The sequence below is a fragment of the Onychomys torridus genome, chromosome 3 (assembly GCF_903995425.1).
Source record: "Onychomys torridus chromosome 3, mOncTor1.1, whole genome shotgun sequence".
NCBI classification, from domain to species: Eukaryota; Metazoa; Chordata; class Mammalia; order Rodentia; family Cricetidae; genus Onychomys; species Onychomys torridus.
Window position 1 is genome coordinate 107,108,012 of NC_050445.1, and position 23,327 is coordinate 107,131,338.

Sequence of the window (23,327 nt, forward strand, 5' to 3'; positions counted from 1 at the left end):
ACACACCTACATAGCAAGTGATGTCCTTTGGATTCCTGTGCGCCAAACATCCCCCCATTCAATAAGGATACAGGCAAGGACCTACCTACAATGGGGTCCAAGTCTGACCCACTCAGGCTACAGAGTCAAGAAGCTTCAAGCAATGGAAGAAATAGCAGGCAGTAAGGCAGGAGAGAAAGACAAGGTCAAAGCTCTAATGGGTAAAACTAAGGAGCACTGGTTTCTAACCAGGCTCAGCAGTCTTCAGGAATGCACAAGTAATTTAGCACAACTCCAGATGTCCGCAGAGACAGGGATGTAGGTAACAGGGTAAAACGTTGACACAGATCAACAATCAACTTTTGCCTCTCTGAACTGTAGGTGCTCTTTCTGACTTTATGGCTTCAGATGTGACTGCTTAGCTAGTATTCTACCAGCTTCCTTTCTCCACTTTGCCTCCTATAATAGACCCTTCTTTGCCTGTTGGACAGGTAAAAACTCCTGATATTGCTCCATCACCTGTCTGGGAAATTCAATCTGTGGAGTATACACGTGCATGCTAGCATGAATGGAGCTCTATAAGTGAAGTTACGGGTGAGTGTGTTTGTGAAGCAGGACTATAAGCTCCTCAGCAGGGTTATATCCACCATGGAGAGATGGACCAGTAATTAAGAGCACTGGCTGCTCTTGTAGAGGATCAGGTTTCAATTCCCAGCACCTACATGGTGGCTCACAATTATCCGTAAGTCCAGTTCTAGGGTATCCAACGCCCTCTTCTGACCTCCTTGGGCACCAGGCACACGTGGTGCACATATACACACGAAGGCAAAACATTAATACACATAAAATAATCTAAAAAAGAAACAAGTTCCTCAGTATCAAATTTCAGATTAGTATTTACCATTCACACACCTGGAAATCCAAATGAGTTACAACTGGGGCAACATGGAGGAGAGGAGATAAGTTCCCTCTATACCAAGCGATAATAAATGAACAGCCGAGTAGCCAATGAGCTCCCATGGGTACACTCACTCCTCCCTGCCAACTAATCTGGCCTCAAGCCTGTGCATCCTAGGGAAAGGACAGGAAGAAAGACGTAAAACTCAGTCCTGTCCTGATTTCTGATGACACAAATGCAACCAGCATGCTTTTCAAGGTCATGTGACTTGTTTGTAATATGATATCATATCATCTAGTGTTTGGAAAGTAACTGTGGATGCTTGTGGTGGGTTTTCAGGGGCAGAAGTGGATGTGTGTGAAGAGCTGGGTTCCTGGCTCTGGCCAGAGCAATGCCCCAAGTCACTTGGTGCTGATCCCAGTCTGCTCCATGGCTGGCTACTGAAAGGACCAGTTCTTTTTTGACCCACAAAGTAATTCGATGGTGGGGCAAACTCAGGATCTCGCTCAGCCCGGAGTTCTGACTGCTTCTTCGACCAGTATCCAAAGGAAAATTCTAGTGAAAATAAGAAAGAGTATTATTAGAAACAATTATGAACCAGTTTAATTTAGTGTAATTATTTTCCAGCTCTTATATGCATTTAAAAGCTACCATAGATTCTCCAAGAACAAGGATAGCAATAAGAAACCCAGCTAAGAAATGGAGTGGCTTTACAACAAGGAAAGATTAGAGGAAGGTTCTGTGGAGAGGCTGACAGGCTCTGGACCACACTGCCTAAAGGTACTAAAAGTACAGAGAGATGAAACAATTATCTGTTGGTATTGACATGGTAGGTGTTTCACATCAAAGCAGTCTGTCATTTGTTGAGTTCTGGAGGACACAGAAGGGACTCATCCACTTTGAACAGTGGATCTTATATGTCTCTTGTTAGCTCTAACAGCAGGAGCTAATGTTCCACTGAGTATCTTTGAAAGAGGCATAAACAAAGTCTGCTGCAGTGAAGATGGTGGTGGGCACCTTGGTGAAAAATTACAGAAAGATGTGCATGCACAGTGAATCTCAGGTAAACTTTCAAACAAACATAAAGGATGGCTAAAGACAGAGTACTTCAGAACCCCAACCTCCATCACACTTGAAAAGCAGTTCCTGAAAAGTTACATTCCAAAATGCAAAGCCACACCTAAAGTATGGATTTAAACTTCCCAAGTACTTTTTAGAAATTTGCTCTGTGGACAGGATGTCTTTGTAGACGCTGGTCTTTTGTGATCACATTTCCCCATTTCCCTGTTTATAAATTAGTGTCCAGGATGGAGAAGAAACAAGTTCGGAGTCCTGGAGACTTCCTTAAGCCTCAGGAGCACTAAGACTTACTGTAGGGCTGATGGTATAAGGCTCTGGATTCCATCTCTACACCATAAAAAAAATATCTCACCAGAATCTCACTTTGATTTAAAACAAAAACCACCTTTACAAGGGTCTCACTAGGAAGTTTTCATACCTAAAAGCCCCTCCCTACCTTTTCCTCGGTCCCACTCTCGGATGTGTGGCACTCCAGGCTTGGTATCCTTCCTCTCCTGGATGATGACTTCTACCTTGCTGTTCTGGACCACAGGTGGTGCAACAGGTACAGCCTTTGGTTCTGATGGCAAAAGCTCAGTAACATCTCCATCTGGTTTTGTAAGGAAACAAGACCTTATTACCATGGCTTAAAAATTTAACATACTAAACCAGGAAGTGGTAACATACACCTTTAATCCCAGGACTTGGGAGGCAGAGGCAAGTGGATCTCTGTGAGTTCGAGGCCAGCCTGGTCTACTGAGTGAGTACCAGGAAAGGTGCAAAGCTACACAAAGAAACCCTGTCTCAAAAAAACAAAAAAAATTTTAAAATAAATAAATAAATAAAAATTTAACACACTACTTTTGAAGTAAAACTAATCACTAGTTCTAATAGGAGCAGCAAGTATGTCTTACTCAACAGGAGTGAAGTAGTTTGACAATACTTATTTCTCTATGTGAGTGGGTGTAAATGCCATAGCACATGTAGAGGTCAGAGGACAACTTCGTGCAGCTGGTCACACCTTTACCTTGGATTTTTATCACATAATATATGCAGTTATCAAAACATCACATGGCACCTCCCAAATATGAGTAGTTTCTATGTTTCTGTATATATTTTTAAATGTAAATTTTAAAACCTTATTTCTTATATATGTACACAGCTAAACTTTTATGTCTTGGTTTACTAAACTGTCATTATAAGAAGCAACTCAGTGTGTCATTTATTAATATCCTTGTCTATTGCCTAAAACACGACACTGTCATTCTGAAACATTCTGACAACCTGAATCTGAACCAGGGATCTCACAGAGAAAGCAAAAAACAAATTACTGAAAACTGTCCTCTGACCTCCATACCTGTGCTATGGCACATGCTCATCCACACTGACTCATAAGCCACATACAATAATAAATAACTAAATGGATATATCTAACAGCAATAATAAAAACTGCACCTGGTGGTACTTCAAAGGCACATGCTATTTAGAGATAAACTAAGTTGCTGATTCCTACACTGCAACCCTATTGGTGACATATCAATAGATCTAAGATTTCCCTGTTCAAGTCAGAAATTTAAGTCATGATATACCTCTGTTTTCTTCTTCAGTCCCATCTTCCTTTGATTTTTTCATTTTTTTTTGTCGAAGTTTGGCAAGTCTTGCTTCTAACATAGCCTTTCGCTTTTCTTTTATGTTTTCTCGTTTTATTCTCTGATCTGTTGTCTGGACAGAACAAAAAGTCAGAAAATTATTTACTCATAGTCAAATACACAACATTTCTGTTTAAAATAATGAAATAATTCTCTTTAAAAAGTGCTAATTAATTTTTACAACACCTTTAAGCATTCTCCCCAAGACCCTGAAATTGGTGCCCTATGAAGAAGAATGTCACAGACCTCTGATGCCTTAGGAAGCTTAGTAAGAACTCACAGAGCACTACTGAAGCCTCCACATGGAAGAAAACAATCCAGTTCTCTTCTACTCCTCAATCCCTTAACACAACTTCCCATTTCCTCACCCAGATCATCTAAAAATGCCACGTTTGAAACTAGATTTAAAACAGCAAGGCTGAGGGCTGAAATCAGTGGTTAAGCATACTTGCTGCTCTTGCAGAGGACCCAGGTTCAGTTGCCTGCACCCACATGGTGGCTGAAAACCATCCATATTCCAGTTCTTGGGGATCCAATGTCCTCTGCAGGAACCATGCATGCATATGATACACATACATAGATGCAGGAAGAGCTTACACACAAAAAAATGATAACAGTAATAATAAAATAAAAGAGCAGGGCTAGCAAGATGGCTCAGTGAGTAAAGATGCTTGCTGCAATGACACAAGCCTGGCAACTTGAGTTCAATCCCTGGAATCAACGCAGAGATAGAAGGAGAGATCAACTCCATAAAGTTGTCCTCTGGCCACCACATATGCCATGACACATACACATTATACACACATATACTACTACTAAGAACAAAACAAAAACCCAGTAAAGTACAGGTTACTTCCAAAACAGTTACAATTTTAGAGTTTGAAAACCCACAATAATTTGATAGTTACCTGTATGCAACCAACAATGGCTTCTGAATGTCAATTTTCATTTTATTTACTATATTTTTTTATTCTTCTCTCATACAAATTCATCCTGACTGCAGTTTTCCCTCTTTCCACTCCTCCCAGCTCCAAGCCCAACTCCCTTTCCCCCCAGATCCACTCCTCATGTTTTCCTTCAAAAAAGAGCAGGCCTTTTATGGATAAGACTAGGCACAAACCCTCATATCAGGGCTGGGCAAGGCAACCCAGTGAGAGGAAAAGGGTCTCAAGAGCAGGCAAAAGAGTCAGGGACACCCCCCACTCTCACTGTTTAAGAGTCCCACAAAAAAACACCAAGCTAACAACCATAATCTATATGCTGAGGACATAGTTTGGACCCACACAGGCTCTGTGATTGTTGCTTCTATCTCTATGAGCCCCTACGAGTTTTGCTTAGTTGATTCTGTGAGCTGTGTTCTCCTGGTGCCCTCAACCTCTCTAGTTCTCATTCTCCCTAACTGTTCCTCCCTCTCTTCCAAGGGGCTCCCCAAGCTCCAAGGGAAGGAACCTGATAGAGATCTCCAATTTGGGCTACCACTCTACCCAATGTTTGGCAATGGGTCTCTGGATTTACTACAGTTTTTAAGATTTATTTATTATGTATACAGAAGAGGGTGCCAGATCTCATTACGGATGGTTGTGAGCCACCATGTGGTTGCTCGAAATTGAACTCAGGACCTCTGGAAGAGTAGTCAGTGCTCTTAACCTCTGAGCCATCTCTCCAGCCCTTACTACAGTTTTTAAAGCATGTCCCATCAATAAAAAAAAAAAAAAAAATCATTCAAATCCATAACAAAAACTTTAAATTTAACTTTTTTTTTTTTTTTTTTGTTTTTCCGAGACAGGGTTTCTCTGTGTAGCTTTGCGCCTTCCTGGCTCTCGCTCTGTAGCCCAGGCTGGCCTTGAACTCACAAAGATCCACCTGGCTCTGCCTCCCGAGTGCTGGGATTAAAGGCATGTGCCACCACCGCCCAGCTAAATTTAACTTTTACCTGTTCACGAAGCATCTCTAAAGTTTTCATTTGCTTGTTTCTCAACTCTTTGTCTCGAGCAAAGGCAAAATACCCAACACCAAGTTGCCGGGCCTCTGAAATAATCAAAAGTATCAACAGATTAGATTTCTCTGATTAGCAAACCACAAATACAGCAAGTTCCCTAACAAACCAAAAGAGACACACAGTGATATCTGCACAACTAAAAAAAAGAAGATAAAAAACAAAAAAGTGAAACAGCTCTATTGTTTACTAAGTGACAAACACATAAACAGGCTACTTGGCCCTGGTTGTCTTTCTTCTCTCAGGGAATGAATTCTTGGGCTAATAGACAAGTTAGGAAGAAGTTCCTTAGGCTATGGACAAAGAGGATAGTTTTACCCTCTAAAGTAGTCTGACGACGTCAGAGCTGCTGCTCTGTCAGCACCTGGCTTTGTGCCTGCCATTGACTAGAGACTTTTTAAAAAGATTTTAAAAGCTACAAAAACAAAACAAAACAAAAAATACACACACACAAATAAATACCCCCTTTCCCCCAAAACCACAATACCATTTTCCCGAATGTCTTCATAATGGATGGGCCCCATTGGCTTTTTCAGGGCCTCTCTTTCTTCTTCCTCCCATTGCTGGCGCTGAAGTTCTTTCCTCATGTCTTCAGATAATAAAGTTTTTTCATTAGCAGGACTCACGAAACTAGTAGAGGAATAGAAACCTGTGTTCAGGTGAGTGCCATGAGACAGTAACACTTAGCATAACAGGTAGATCATGGGTAAGTACCACCATTTGGAACAACAACAGCTCCTACAGAGGTTTCTCAATAAGAAGTCAATACAGCTATTTTAATTTTTTAAAACATTCATTTATATATATTTTGTGTATATATACACAGGGACATCCATGCACACATGTACACATGTCCAGCATGCATGTAGAGGTAAGGGAACAACTTTTAACTTTCAGGAGTCTATTTTCTCCTTCTACCATTTGGGTTCCCAGAATCGAACTCAGGTCATTAGGAATTAGCTGCAAGTACTTAAGCCTGATGAGTCATCTTGCTGACCCAATTTTATCATTTCTAAATCAATTACTATACTTACACATGAGTATGATAGGATCTTGCCTCAGTGTTCAAGATAAATGACTTTCCTTTCTACACTAGTCCTGGTTGATATATGAGAGGTGGCCTAGCCAGGAAGGATAAACCACTGGACTTCTCTGAATGGCCTCTTGTCTGGAGACATGGATATTGCTAGGGTTCCTCCTGTCCCAGTAGGTGGCTGTGGTTTGTGTTGTGTCCTCTGTGTGCTTACTCCAGGCCTACCCACAGACAGGATGCCTAAGATGGGAGGGCTCACATAGGTGGAGCTTCACCAATACTTCTCAAATAAAGGCTGACTATATGGAATTTTAATCACCAAAATACTTTTGAATGTTATTTCTTTGGTCCCATTAGAAATGTAGTCATGAAGCCTTTGCTTCAATATCCAAAGACATATAAATAAAAAGTGAATAAAAGCAAGTGAGCCTTCTCAAATCCGTCTGTCCATAAAGGCTAGTTTGTTAGCTAGGTTTGGGCTCATTCTATATTTGCAACCTAGATCAGACATCCTTCCACTCAACAGTCTACTCGTCCTTTTCAACAGTTACAATGCACATGACCAGAACAGAGTGCCTGCCTGGGAAGCTAAGTCAGAAGAATCACTTAAACCTAGTTCAAGGGGCTGGAGATATGGCTCAAAGGTGAAGAGCACTGACTACTCTTCCAGAGGTCCTGAGTTCAATTCCCAGCAACCACATGGTGGCTCACAACCACATATAATGAGATCTGGTGCCCTCTTCTGGACTGCAGGGACACATGCAAGCAGAACACTGTATACACAAGAAAGAAGAAAGAAGGAAAGAAAGAAAGAGAGAGAGAGAGAGAGAGAAAGAAGAGAGAGAAAGAAAGAAAAAGAGAGAGAGAGAGAGAGAGAGAGAGAAAGAAAGAATAAATGAATGAATAATAAATAAACAGATAAATAGATAGGCAAATAAATAAATAACCAACCTAGTTCGAGGTCAGCCCAGGGAATAATGTGATTCATTCTCCCCACTCCCCCAAAAAATGGGTTTCAGAAAAAGAAAATCAATAAATAAATGATGACATTCAGGTTGTTTCCTGAGCACAAGTTATGAGCATCTGAACATATTAACTGCTACAGGCTTCAGTGTATAGTCTTACACATTAAAGATCTTAGCAGAGCAACAAATGGTTATTGAGCAGCCTCTCCAAGACAATCCCTATGGCTGCATTCCAAACAAAGGTCACATTTCACACTTACAGTCTTCCCTGAAGATTTTTATCCATCTCCAATAGATCTGGTAAATCCTTTCTCATGCAGCGCCGGGATCGGCCCAAAGAGTCCACATAATCTACCCTGAAAGTGAGAAGTTGGGAAGTCAGTTAGTACAATGGGCAATCCCTATGTCAGGGAGTTGGCACTTAAAGAAGTAATGCCATTACAGACCTTGTTACCAAGAAGCTGAGGGACCATTAACACAGAGAAAAAGCTTCTTAATTAGCAGATGACATCCAATAAACTTATTGTGCCCTCCACAAAAACTTTAGTTTTAGAAACTGGAGGAAGGAATTGATCATTTATGTCTCTGATTTCAAAGATGAATTACCAATACAGAAATTGCTGTGACATGGAAGAACTCACTTGAATATAGTTGAGACAACTCTAATGTTGTATCTGCATTTGGCCACTGGACTATGTACCCTAGATTTTCATTACTCCCTCCGCACAGTGCATTGAGGTCTTACTTTCTATTACTGCTCTACTTCTAATTGACACAGTCTTTCCAGCAACCTTAGGAGTTTCTTAATCTAAGTCTTGGTATTTTTTAGACCCACTTTAAGAAAAAGACAAACAATATGCACTTTTTTTCATCTTTGCCCAAAGCAGACGTAAGGACAGGGCAAGCTGAGCACCCAGTAAGGTTAAACAAAACACTGAGACTTCCTAACAACACAAAGTATGGGCAGGTTTTCACAGAAAATATCTCCTTTGCACTATGGTGCAATAGATTTTTCATATTTGTTAGCACAGGCAAGGAATCTCCCATAGTCAGGAGCAGAGTCCACGACATACAATTAAAGTTGTGAAGCAAGTTAGCAAAGCAACTGAAGGTCAGACTCAGCTAGCTCTGCTATTGCTTGCAATTTCTTTCCTCTCAAGGGATGCCGATTCCCTTTGTTAGCCCATGTTTTAAAAACAAATGCTTGGGAATCCACTGCTATAGTCCTACAGCCGACTATCACAAGAAATCAAACCTATAACTATATAAAACAGCATCTTTTTTCCTTTTCTTTTCTTTCTTTCTTTTTTTTTTAATGAATAGGGGAAAAAACCATCTAGCCAGATGGTCCATGTAATTATTTACATTATTTTTGCAGAAAGATTTTCCACCACCTGGAATTTAATTACCAAAGGGATTTATAAGCAGTCACAATTCTGGAGCTTAATTCAAAAACAAAAAAAAGTGTGGGAACTGCTTGCTGTTCGTCTTACTGCACCATATGGTGTCATGCGACACCTTCAATTGCCCTCCAAACTTCTCAAATTGCTGACAAATTGCTTATAATCATACAAGCATTAATAAGAAAAAAAAAATAAGACATTAAACCATTCAAAAGAGAAGAGAGTTCTGCCTTGAAAAGCAATCACAGCTATTCTGTTCTGGAGCAAGCCTCCAAAACACACGGAACACCAGCAAAGATTTACAGTAGTCAGCAATGGCTCTAGCTCATCAGCAACTGCTTACTAAGCAGTTCCAGCCAGCACAAACCTGGAAAAACTGGGTGATCCAAGGAGGGCTGAGTACCCTAGCTCTACAGGGATCTAGGGGTATAGGAGGGGTATATGCCAGAAAACACAATTCAGGCAGATTATAAAAACAAGTAATCCTGGCAGTGGTGGTGCACACCTTTAATCCCAGCCACTTGGGAGGCAGAGGCAGATTTCTGTGTGTTTGAGGCCAGTCTGGTCTACAGAGGGAGCTCCAGGACAGTAATAAGGCCTAGAGTGGATCAACTATAAATAAAGGGTAAGACCCCAAAAATAGTTCAGATGAGGAAACAAATATTTAGACTGCAAATGATAAAGAAAGGCACAGAGAGGCTGTGTTCTTCTCTGAGGCTCCATGTGGCATACAGCCACATGCGTACCCTCACAAGAGTCTCTAACTTTAGATTTAAGTTATTTAAAAGGTAAGAAAGCATGGACCACAGTGGAAACCTTCTATATTATGAAGAGAAAGGTTCTCTGCCATCCACAGTAGCAAAAACTTCTCTCTTTATGCATAAATACCTGTCCAAAGGTGCTAGCAAAAGGCTAAGAAATCCACAAACAGACCTGAGCAGCTTCTAAGAAATCCCCCAGAACAAGAGTACATGGTTAGGACATCAGTGATATCTAAGCAATGGCAAGCTCTGCTGAATGAGTGTCTAAGTGACATAAAAGACATTGTAATGGAATTTGCACTCTGATCTGTATAAGGCTGGGTTCTTTCATCCTTTATGTACATACAGGTAAAATTCAGGAAAATGTCAATAATGGAGCTCTGCAAAGTATCTGCTTATGCTCCCAGAATGGAACACACTTGCTTCTAGGAGAGAATTTAAGGGAAATAGTTGTGGCACTAAAGCACTGCATCTCTACTTTTCATGGAAGAAAGCAAGACCTCAGAGAGACTGCAAATTTATTAGGTCCACACTGGCAGAAGGCAGTACTGGAATCCACACCTCAATACCAGACAATTTAGTTAGAATACAACTTACTGTGCCTACCCTGCCAGTTTCTTTTGCAGGACTCAAAAGGGACCACTTCCCAGGACCTGACATCAGGACACACAGGTAAAGCAGTAGCATGGTAGTAGGGGAGCAGGGCATTGATGCACTTCCCAAAGATCCTTGGGGATGGCACCACACTGGGCACAGCAGATGCTCAGTTCTTACCTGCAGTCACTGATGTTACCTCTCCACTGGCACACTTAAATCTATACAACTGATACACTAGCTTATACCAACATGGAGGAGTGTGGTTCTTAGGAGAAAGAAAACCCAGGCAGAATAAGAAAAATCATGTGAATACCATGAAGAAGAATGATTCTCAAAAAGTCAATGCAAGTCTGAGGGGATCACTCTGATCTAATCCCCAATATTACCCACCATTCCTCGCTGGGGTCTTGGGGAGGAGGTATGTCTTTTTCAGAAAACTCTTCATCATCATCTCTCTCTTCTGCATTTCGAGAATCTCTGGTGGCACCAAGCACCTCCATTTCTTTTCGCTTGTCTATGATCTTCTGTGTGAAATCCACAAGGTACATATCCTCCACTTCCTCATCTAGGGCACAAAAATCAATTTACAGATTCTTTACATTAAAGAAGAAAACTATAGCTGAACTAAGAAGTGGCCTCACTGCCTGACCGTTCACCTGGGACAATTTACAAAGACACAGCCACCAAAGCACCTGATAGGAAGCTTTAAATAGGTCATCTAAAACACAGACCGTAATACACTTTAAAAAGCCTTGAGTTTCCTGCTGTGTCAGCAACACATTGTGTAAGCAATAAGACCATTTAAGACAACACAGCCATCCGATTTTGAACAACTCACAGCTAACAACATATAAGAGAAGCAGAACAGCATTTCTTCCAATCAAGATAGTGGATCTTTCTTGCTGTGGTGTAACAGGCCTTTATAAACACATGAGTTGCATCATTTAACTCTTACACTAGTGTGTGGTAGGAAGTGCTTGAAAGGTCCTAACATAGGTAAAGAACGTCCTCTGAAGCTAAGGCACGGTGTGCACACCTTTAATCACAGTGCTTAGGAGGCAGAGGCAGGTAGATCTCTGAATCAAGATCAGCCTGGTCTACATAGTGAGCTCTAGGAATGTGGGGGTGGGGGTGGGGGTGTGTGCGTGCCGCTCACCCCCACCCCCACATCCTCTGAGTTCTTTTCACAAGTGGATATCATTTTCAGCCTGGAGTCAGGCTCTACAGGGCTGAATGAGCTACAACAGACACTGGCTCCCTGTCACCAAAGTAGTGGTGCTATCCCCCTTTACAGTGTTATACTGGAGACAACTAAGGCTCCAAGACTTAACCAGTTCAGACACACAAGTATACTACAAGCATCAGGAGGTGGGCCTGCTAGCTTTGACAAAACCCAATTTCCACAAACACACTCCTTTTGATTGAGTATTTTCATTTTGTTTTAAATTACATATATGAGGGAGAGGAGTGCACAGGAGTGCAAGTGCCCTCAGAAGCCAGAAGAGGACATCAGGTCTCCTGGAGCTGGAGTTATAGGCAGTTGTGAGTTGCCCAACATGGGTGCTAGGAACCAAATTCTGTTCCTCTGTAAGCATAGCATCTCTCCAGCCTCTGGATTTCTATAGTAACAATAAAAGTTTGAACCACAGAAAAAAAGAATAAAACAAAGAGTTTTCAAAGCCACACAGCATCCCAAAAGGGAAGAAGTACGTTCTCTGAGAGGTGAGGTGCAGATGTATCCACCAGTGAGGCATCCTGGAGATGACCACCTTGTTCCTCTTCTGGAGCCCAGCACCGTCACCCCAGCCCCCAACTTTGTGAATGACTGACTCTAGACTCCCTAAGTGCAGAAGAGCCATGCTGTCAGAGAAGAAGTCAATGATGGCCCACACCCGCTGGTGACTTGTTTGCTAGGCAAGGTGGAACTGAGCTCCAGCCCTCCCTGCCTGAAGATCTGCTCTTACCACTCGCCCCTACAGGACCCTTTTCTCCAGCTCATCAGGTCAAAGCCCATTTTCTTCTAGAAATAATAAATTAGTATGATAAAGGAAAGAGGCAAGGAAAAGGAAGAAATAGAGAAATTTCCCAACTGAATAAATATAAAAAGAGAACTAAAAATTAAAAATGTGAGATGATGCCGGGTGGTGGTGGCGCATGCCTTTAACTCCAGCTCTTGGGAGGCAGAGGCAGGCGGATCTCTGAGTTCAAGGCCATCCTGGTCTACAGAGAGAGATCCAGGACAGGTACCAAAACTATACAGAGAAACCCTGTCTCAAAAAAACAAAACAAAACAAAAACAAAAAATAAAAATGTGAGATGATTTAGTAGGTATTTGTCACCCAAATGTTAAGACCTGAGTTCGAATCCCCAGACCTACATAAAGCCTAGTATGCAACACATCCCAGTGCTCCTATGGCAGCTAGATGGGAGGTAGAATAGACCCCTCAGATTCTGTCTCAAACAAGGCAGGAGGTGAAGATCAACACATGCTACACACCCATGCTGTGGCATGAACATGCCCAAACTCACACATACTAACATACACAGCCACACACATCATACACATAAACACACAAATGCATAAAAATGCAATAAAGTGCCAGGCAGTGGTGGCGCACGCCTTTAATCCCAGCACTCGGGAGGCAAAGGCAGGAGGATCTCTGTGGGTTCAAGGCCAGCCTGGGCTACAGAGTGAGTTCCAAGAAAGGTGCAAAGCTACACAGAGAAACTCTGTCTTGAAAAACAAAACAAAAACAAAATGCAATAAAGCAAAAACATGAAGTTTAAAAAAAAAAAAAAAAGAAGCCCATCACAGAAATAAAACTGAAAATACAGAGACAACAGGAAAAGGGGCAGTATAACCCCCAAGAGCCTACATGGGACCATAATTCCACACACCTTACCTTTTCCATACACATGGCTGTCCCTACATGCAAGACTGGTCTATTTAAACTGTCTCCTGGTGCTGTGCTCTCCTCCTCCAGATGAGATCTGCTGTGAGGGCAGCAGAACTGGTTCCCTATACTCTCCTGTCCCTTCCTGGCACCTAACAAGCTGCCTGGCACCCAGTGGACCATCAAAATATTACTGAATATTTTCTTGTCTCTATGTAGCCTCTGAAAGTTTTGACTTGATTTAATTTCTCCCTCTTAAAATCATTCAAAGAATGATAATACTGAGGATTGGTATAAAATTATAGACAATAAAGAAATATAAATAAACTTTTGTTTACCTGGAAAATCTCCTTTAGTCATCTTTTCATATAATTTGGCCTTTTCTTCCAATTTTTCCCTAGAGAAAAACAGACAAATATTAGAAATGGTTTTACAGCTGTCCCTTCTGCCACCAAACTATCAGCCTGACAGTTGCCACCTTCCCTGAAGCCTGTCATGAAAAGATGGGCATGGCATGTGCTGATTGCCCTGCCATGAAGAGACCTCATACCCACTTCATCTACTTCATTAGTGCAAGCCGGACTTAAAGCCATACCTGGTACAGAGTAACTGCTCAATAAATATCTAACGAGTGAATAAATGGGATGCACTCCAACAATCTAGCCGCTAAATGCAATTTTAGTTACATGTGAAAAGAGAGATATACCCAAACAACATTTTTCTATTATAATTTTCCAAAAGGATCACCAGATTCAAGGCAAGCCCCTTTGCCATAGTGTTTTTAGACCAGAGTCCTGGTCATTTGTGGCTTATTACACTTTTTTATACCAACTTATATTTGTTAAAAACATGACAATATCTATTTAAATGTCACAAATAATATACTCACATACTAATATAAGACAACAACCTTGGCATGTCAACAAAGCAGCCTCTCTGCTCACAAAATGGTGGCATTTAGCATGTAGTGACAAGCTAAAAGGGCCAGAAATTCTCTAACTGCCTAAAAAGAAAAGCCCCAAAGAGGCTATCTGTGTCATGATCTCATTAATCATAATATGAAATTTAACTCCTAATGGGACAAAGAGACTACAAAGTCACATGATTATGACAAGTTACTTAACCTTTCTGTGTCTTAGTTCCTACAGACTGATAGAAAAGCAAATTCTTTTTATTGCTTCTATGGGTTGTCACAAAAATTAACTTGATAACACAAAGTAATGTTGTATTCTCATCTTCACTGTTATGTAAGTTAGCAAGGTGGTTGTGTGTGTGTGTGTGTGTGTGTGTGTGTGTGTGTTCCTTTGGGTGCCCATGTATGAGTATGCATGTAAAGGCCAGAGGTTGATCTCAGGTGTCATTCCTTAGGAGTTAACCACCTTGTTTTTGAGACAGGGTCTCTTAGTGGGACCTGGAGCTCCCTAAAGAAGTTAAGCTGGCTAGAGAGTGAGCCCCAGAGATGTGCCTGTCTCTGCTCCCCAGCAGTGGGATTATAAATCTACAACAACATCCCTCTAACTCAGGTCTTCATGTTTGTACAACAATCACTTGACCAACTGAGCCATCTCCTCAGTCCAGTGAATCTGCAGAGTTCTTACATGTACAAAAGCAGATGGCTATCACAGAAGATGTTACAACTTGGAATTCTCCAAGCACAGAAGACTGCTGCTGCCTTTTCTTTACAAAAGAATGCTAGCTAATAAACAGAGGAAACCCACTAATAAATCAGCAGCAGCAAGGCTTACCAACAATACAAACCACAAATGGAAATATATTAATGACCAAGATACTTAGTCTCAGAGTTTCCCATCCCAGGTTTACTATTAACCACGTAAGAGAATGGGCATCTTCATAGTAGAGAACTCTACCAGACGTTTTCTAACCAGTGATCAAACTCATTATTAATAATGACTCAAACTGACAATTATGAGCCTTTGGATAAGATGCACTGTAAGACACAAAGACTACACAGTATTCTTAACAAAAAAAACTTTAATGTAACCTCATTCAGATATGGGACATGGCAGAAAAAAAACTCACCTGGACACTTTAAAATGTCAGCAGGATAAATGACAACGCAAGGGAAAAGAATTGGAGAGATTTGAGAACTAAAGGCATGAATGGAATTTAATCTTTGAATCCTGTTATTTTTTCCCCCTGATTTTTCAAGATAGGGTTTCTCTGTTATATCAGCCCTGGCTGTCCTGGAACTCACTTTGTGAATCCTGAATTTTGACAAAACCTATTTAGGACACAGTTGTGCTGGGACAAGTGGTAAAAATCTGAGCTATGAGCCACACAGTAGTATTAAATACTGTAGTATATTACCCTTGTTCAGATAGATATATACAAGTATTCACAGGTAAATTATCATGACACTTAAAGTCTTCCTCTACAGGTGTGGGGGAAGGATAGAGGAAAGCAAATATGATAATATGCTAACTAGTGAATTTTAGGAGACAGGTAGTAGAATGTTCCTTTTACTCTTCTTTTAATATATTCTTGGTTTAGGAGGAAAGTTTGGGGTCTCTAAATAATAATATCCTACCATTTAGCCTAGAACACACCACAGGACACTTCTTTTATTTAAAAAAATAATTTTTTTTTAAATTTACTTTACATTCTGGTTGCATTTTCCCCTCCCTCCTCTCCTCCTAATTCCTGTCCCCTACTCCCCTTCTGTTCCCATCCCCCAATCCACTCCTTTTCTGTTTCTGTTTAGGAAAAGGCAGATCTCTCATGAGTATCAACAAAACATGGCATATCAAGTTGCAGTAAGACTATGAACCTATGTATTGAGGCTTGGCAAGGCAACCCAGTATGGGAGTAGGGTCCATGGGCACTTCTTAAGAATGTGTTAAGTTGAAGATCTGGCTCAGTGGACAAAACATGGGATTCCTTCCCTAGAAATATAAGTTTTAAAAAAATTGTTGATATAGGCCAGGTGGTGGTAGCCCAAGCCTTTAATCCCAGCACTCAGTAGGCAGAAGCAGGTGGATCTCTGAGTACAAGGCCAGCCTGATTTACAGAGTGAGTTCCAGGACAAGCAGGGCTATGCAGAGAAACCCTGTCTTGAAAAAACAAACAAGCAACAACAACAAAAATTGTTGCTATAGCTTTTTCTTTTCTCAGGCTGCTGGAAAGATGGTAGACATTCATACTGAGTTTGCTTACCAAAAGCAGCCCATGGTCTGTCTGGTGTTGTGACCAAGATGAAGGTGCAGAGGACCACTGTCATCTGCTAGAACTAGATCCTCTATATCCAAAAGTACAATCGCTTTGACAAGGACCACAAGAACATATCTGTACACCTGTCCCCTTTTCAGGAATGTACAGACCGCTGACATTGTCACTGTGGGAGGGTGCAGGCCCGAGTAAAGCAGTATAGTTCAATGCGCACAAGGTTACCAAGGCTGCCAGCATCAAGAAGCAGAACCACAAGTTTTGTGAGGATGCTGGTCAACTCCCAGAACAAATGAAGTTATTTTCCAAATTAAAAAAAAAAATTTGTTGGTATATTTAGTGTGTGCTAAAAGCATAAAACAGGACCCTATTTCATCTTCTAAACTGAAATTGTTTTTTTCTTTTTTTTGTAAGACAACAGATATGTGTAAACTATAGCATTTTTAGAAGACAGCTGGCCCTCCATATATGGAGTCCACATCTCCAGACTCAACTAAAGAAAAGAAACAATATTCCAAAACAATGTTATATTGTTGCTAATGTATACTATGTATCTGTCTGTACAGCTTTTCCTTCTTGGCATTATTCCCTAAACAATACAGAACAACTATTTACAAAGCATTTACACCATATTAGGCATAGCAAGTAATCTAGAAATGACCTGAAAGTAAATTGAATGTTTTCACAGACTACACACTATTTTATCTATTTTGAGCATCCTTGAGCTTTGGTATCTGAGGAAGAGTAGAATCCTAGAACCAACCAACGCCCCTCAGATATCAAGGGACACTGTATTTACATTTATAGAGTATTTGGCTAGAAGGATGTCTATCAGATCTGTACATCAAGAAGAGGAACATCTGGATGTCTATTTCTTGATTTGGTAACTCCCCTTCCAGGTGTAATACCTTGCTTTGTCTAAAGTCTTCTGCTCCTCAAGCTTCTGCTCAGCATCCTTCTCTGCTCGACTGGAAACACCAGAATTCTGCTTGGTCCAGATACTTGGCTTCTGGAGAATGATTAAAAAGAACAAATAAAACCACATGATCACAAAGCAATCTCAACTTGTGCATATCAAAAAGGAGAGAAAGTCCTTAGATCTCAGGAATCATCAAAAAACTACTTATTCTGACAGCTAACTTAGAGCCTACAACAGATGTGACATGCACATGACAAAGCTGAAACTGAAGAAATGTCCTAAATCACCTAAAGAATTTCTTTCTGAACTTCAGAGTTGCTTTCTCAAATGACTTTATCCATGACTGATTACAGCATCATTCAATATTCTAAAGAACATGAGCAGAATACAAAGAAATATATTAGATTACTACCTATAAAAACTTAAAACTCTTAAAGTCTTTCATATTCTATTTCTACATTTTACAATTGTTTATCTCTGTGTGGACACAAAATACATGCTAATCTTTCATGAGAATGTAAACAATCCACTTATTAATAGCATGTTAAAAGAGAATTCGGGGACTGGAGAGATGGCTTAGCATTCATTATGAGGGCTTACTGCTCATGCACAGGGCCTTAGTTCAGTTCCCAGCACCCACATTGCTTGGCTCGCAACCACATATAACTCCAGTTCCAGGGAATTCAACACCCTTTTCTGGTCTCTGAGGGCATACACACACACATGACATATGTATACACACAAGCACACACACAACACACATATGAAAAGTAAATCTTTTTTAAAGAGTATAAAATAATCTTACTAATTTTAATAGTTAACAAAGTTTATGCAAAAGTTTATGCAAAAGTCAGGAATTTTTTTCTTTAACATTTACTTATTTAGAGATAACCACTGATACTTTTCAAAAACTTAAAATACAATGCAATTCTTCCATGTTTGGAATCAGTAGAGATATTTTTACCTTATTAGTTGTCTTTGGTTTTCCAAGAACTCCAGAATCTTTTAGAAGTTTTTCTTGTTTGAATTCTTCTTGTTTTCGGAAGAGCTCAGCCTTAAGATCTACCAACTAAAATAAAATGAGAAAGTAAACAAGGATTTCAGCTTCCTGAATATGGAGAAGAAGCACAAGTCTAAATCTAAAACACCACACAGAATTAAAGAGCATAGGGTTTCACTGTAGCTTTGCTACAGACAGAGTTCTACTTTCATCACTCCAGGCGTTTTCCTGCCAAGGGGAGAATGACATAGTAAACAAATGAAGTCTACATATTCAGAGTCAATTAATTTCTGAAGCACTTTCTGTTTGTGGGACACATAACCAGAAGTACAGGGTCAAGTTTTACTTGTTTGTTTTTTGTTTGTTTGTCTGGGTTTTGTGTGTGTGTGTGTGTGTGTGTGGTTGTTGTTGTTATTTTTGTTTTGTTTTGTTTTTTTTGAAACAGGGTTTCTCTATGTAGTCCTGGCTGCCCTGGAACTTACTCTATAGACTAGGCTGGCCTCAAATGCACAGAGATCCACTGCCTCTGCCTACCAAGTGCTGAGGAGATTAAAGGCAAGCGCCACCACTGCCCAGTGACTTGGTTTGTTTTAAAAAGGTTAAGTTTAACTGAATCAAAGGGTTTGAAATAGGATATGGGAGCACAGGTGAAGAGAATGGGGCAGCTGGGCAAATTACTTTCACTTACTTCTCAGCTGGATTAGCTTTATGATATAATGGCAAGTGGTTATATGTACAGGCATTTGTAATCAGACAATAGTGGCTGACAAGGAAAAGAAAAATGACTGAGCTCAGGGGCTAAAGAGACTAGTTAGCAGTTAAGAGCACTTGATGCTCTTGCAGAAGAATCAGGCTAGGTTCCCAGAACCCACATGTGGTGTACAACCATCCATACACAACTCCAGTTCCAGGGGATCCAATGCCCTCTTCTGGCTTTTGAGGGCACTGGCACACATGTGTTGCACATATGAAGGTACAGGCAAAACAGTTACACACAAAATAAATCTTTTTTACGATTCCTTTTATTTTTTTTATGTGCACTGGTGTTTTGCTTGCACATATATGTGAGTGTGTGTGTGTGTGTGTGTGTGTGTGTGTGTGTGTGTGTCAGATTCTCTGGAACTGGAGTTACAGACAGTGTAAACTGCCATGTGGGTGCTGGGAATAAACCAGGGTCCTCTGGAAGAGCAGCCAGTGTTCTTAACCTCTGAGCCATCTTTCCAGCCCCATAAATCTTTATTTTGTTTAGGTTAGGCAATATGTTCTGAGGTAGTAGAAAAACAAGCCTTTTGCAGTCAATCAGACTAAATAACCTGGGTTCTCACCCGACAAACCAGTACATAAACTGGGGAAACCAGGATTCAACCTTGTCAACTTCATCATCCGTGAAGAGTGACCATTAATAGCATCTACATCTGAAAGCACTCCTGAGGACTCAATAGCAGCACGCATGTGAAGCGCTGGTACAAAAATGTGTACAGTGTTTACAAGTTTTCTGCTCAAAGTGGTTAACAAAACTCCTTACATCCTGTCATCCCACAAGGCACTAACTAACTTGTCTGCGTCCTGCTAGGGGGACCCGAGGTACTCTGGAGTCCCGGGGAATCGACTCACACCCCAATGTTCTAAAAGGACTTTGCTGATCTCTGGGCTGAGGAAGGGCACATGTCCTCCAGGTGGGCTGTGGCGGCTGACCCGCAGGATGCACCCTGAGATCTCTGGGAGGACGGCTTCCGGGGCCTGCCTGTGGGGGTGAGCCTAGTCCAGGTGCCTGACGAAGCGGGGTTCGGGATCCTGCGAATAAGGAAGCTGTCGAGGGTGCCCGCGGGGAGAAAGCCGATCAGAGTCCCTGTCAGACGGAGAGTCCAGGCCCCCCTGACCTGGGTCGCCATTCTGATTGAGAAGAGGGGGGGAACGCGGAGCACGTAGCTAAGCCACACTCAACTCACCGAGGAGGCTGTAACGTCCAAAGGCTTTTTCTTTCGGTCCATGGCCTCGCCAGACCGCCGGGTCCGAAGACCTAGTCCCCCAAAGGTCTCTGTCAGCCTTATGAGCCCGCCCCGCGGCGGAACCGGAAGTGCCTTCGTAGCGACGCTGAGTTTGCGTAATTTCGCGACACAGATTTACGATCTCGGCGCCATCTTGAAAGCGTCAATATGAGGTACCGATCCGGTTCGTCGCCATTTGGAGAAGGTCAGAGGGTGCCCTGGGGTTGAAGTTGATCGTTGTGGTCGTCTGGAAGCGTGCAGAAAGTGAGGCGAGAATGGCTAGTATTGTCGTCGTCTTGAGACGGACGGAAAATAGCTTCCATTGCAACAGATACCACATTGAGTGGGGGCCCCCGAGTGATGGAAAAGAATGGCGCCATCTTGAGGAGGGCTAAGTAAACTCAAGTGTTTTCATGAAAACAAAGGGGATTTAGTAAAACTGGAAAAAAGTATTATTTGAAAACGGGCTGTGAAAAAAAACTGCCATTTTATTTTCGTTTTCTTTGGTGTTTTTGTTTGTTTGTTGTTGTTGTTTTAGAGACATGGTTTTTGGCTATGTAGACTTGGCTGGCCTCAAATTTGCAACAATCCTGCCTCTGCTTCCTAAATGCTAGGATTACAGGTGTGAGCCACCATGCTCAAAAAAATATTCGATTTTTAAATATCTACCTATCTGTCTGTCAGTCCGTCCATCCAGCCATCTGTTTATGAGACAGAGCCTCTCGCTGTGTATTCCTGGCTGGCCTAGAACTTGTTTTGTAGACTAGGCTGGCCTTGAACTCTTAGATACCTGCCTACCTCTTTCTCCCTAGTGCTGGGATTAAAGCTATGTGCCACCACAACCAGACTCCAGAAAACTCATATTTTTGAAATTGCTGTTTGAACTGCTAACTTATTAAAAAAATTTGACCTGGGATTAGAACAGAATTTCCAACAATTTCTGAAATGGCCCTAAACGTGCTTTTGCTGTATCTATGCCAAGTAGTGTTCTCAGCATTTATGATGATGATAAAGTCAAAACAATCTACTCTGAAAAACACTGAAGATGTTCTGTATCCTGCAGTATCAAATATTTAGCCAATATTTAATTCTTCATATTAAAAATAAGCATATCCACTAGGTGGTAGTGGCACATGCTTTTAATCCCAGTACTTGGGAGGCAGAGCCAAGCAGATCTCTGTGAGTTTGAGGCCAGCCTGGTCTACAGAGCAAACCCTGTCCTGGGGGAAAAAAAAAAGAGAGAGAGAAAGAAAGATAGAAGGAAGGAAGGAAGGAAAAAAAGAAAGAAAGAAAAATAAACGTATCCACCTCATTAGGATGCAAATTCAAATTGGTTTTCATCTTTAATAAATGGTGAAAATATACATATACCAAAGAATTGTCTTAAAATACATTTCTATATGACTTGTACACCTATTTTATATACCTGAGGTCATGAAAAAAATATTGGATAAAAGGAGTTGTGAGTGGAACATTTTTAAGAAGTCCTGCCCTAGAAAACTGTAATGGTAAGCCATTACAGTCTTACATTGTCTGTAGACTGCCTGTGGGAAATCTCTGGTTAACTCCTGGTTAGCTATGCAAGCTTACACCTTCAAAATTCTCACTAAGAGTGGCATACCACTAATGGGCATACCTCCCAAGACAAAGGCATTACTGGGAAAGGATGGGATGTAATTCAGTATTGTAGCACTTCCTTAGCATGTACGAGAGCCTGGGTTCCATCCCTAGCAGGGGGGAGGTAATAGAAACAAGCCACTGAATCTCCTTTGTTTTCCCAGCTGTCATACAAAGTGCATGACATTGGCCAGAATGCTGCCCTGGCAGGCCCACAAGGTCTCCTACATCCTGTTTCCAAAAGCTCCTTCTTCCATTTGATGCCTTCCCAGCAGCTGGGTCTCTCTGGAATTGCTTTCCTCTATGGAGTCCCAACAGGGCTGCAGCAGTCCAGTGTCCTTTTCCAGAGTGCTGTCTTCTAGGCCAGACCTTGGACCAGAGTCTCTCAAAGGGATCCAAGTTTGTTGCAGAAATCAGAGACATAAAGTTTTTTTAAAAATTAAAGAAATGAAAAGTCTTAAAGCTTGGGCTAGCTAAAACAGAAACTTTTCTCCTGGAAAAAAAGGTTTGCAGGCTATCCTGCAAGAGAGAGCAACCAAAACAGTGATAGGAGGGCCTTGATCAGGACTGCTTAGCCATGCATAACCCAGGCCCTCTACTTAACACTTAGCCTTGCCCTAAGACTCCTAAGATGCACTTAAGTGGGAGAAGGATCACTGTATTGCTGTCTCTCTTCCCAATGTGGCCACATTGAATAAATCTCCTATTTCTTTTTTCACTATTAATTGGCTCTTTTAATTGGTTTTTCAAGGATGGATGGGTGAATCTGGCTTGTTGGGGCACAGGGTATGACCCTAAGTCCGGTAATAATGTCTATCTAGATGGAACAGAAAGTTAAAAAGTGGAGAGGGAGTAGATCCCAGGTTAGAATATAATGCCTTAAAGATTTCTTCACAGTGATCCACTTCCTCCAGTGAGGCCCCACATTTGAAACATTAGCCGGGGAGCAAGTGTTCAAATGCATGAGAGTACAGGGGACATTTCATATTCAAGCTACAACCATATAGAAACAGCTGTGTGCACATCCCTCGCAGACTCAGAGCTGTGGGTGACAACAGTCTGTATGATGACGCTGCATACTTGACAGTGTGTCTCACGCCTGCTGGGCCCCAGGGGTGTGCAGTAGGTGGCAGGCAGAGTCTCTTCTTCCTGCTCATTCCTATGGGATGTGCACTGTCTATGAAATCTCCTGTTGGCTTTAAATCAAAGTAGAGAAAGGAGACCTTCCAAAACAGTCATCAACCATCTCCCCTAGGAGCTCATTTTCAATGACCTGCAGGGGGTTTCCAGAAAGGGGGAGCCCAAGGGCCAGCCTCACCCACTACAATCAGGGCTGCCAAGGCTACTGTATATGAGATTCTAATCAGCTGTGAAGTCTACAGGCTT

General features: G+C 41.4%; 1 protein-coding gene across 1 annotated transcript; it reads right to left on the reverse strand.

The window, feature by feature from the left end:
* Positions 1-851: 851 nt before the first annotated feature.
* Positions 852-20,396, reverse strand: Ccdc174 (coiled-coil domain containing 174). The gene is made up of 11 exons (XM_036181664.1): positions 20,286-20,396; positions 18,301-18,405; positions 17,326-17,426; positions 13,573-13,631; positions 10,731-10,905; positions 7,840-7,935; positions 6,069-6,211; positions 5,519-5,613; positions 3,526-3,658; positions 2,394-2,546; positions 852-1,432 (listed from the first exon to the last, which is right to left on the reverse strand). Exons 1-11 carry the CDS (start codon positions 20,325-20,327, stop codon positions 1,137-1,139), a joined length of 1,398 nt encoding a protein of 465 aa, XP_036037557.1. The 5' UTR covers positions 20,328-20,396; the 3' UTR covers positions 852-1,136.
* Between the last annotated feature and the right edge of the window lie 2,931 nt (positions 20,397-23,327).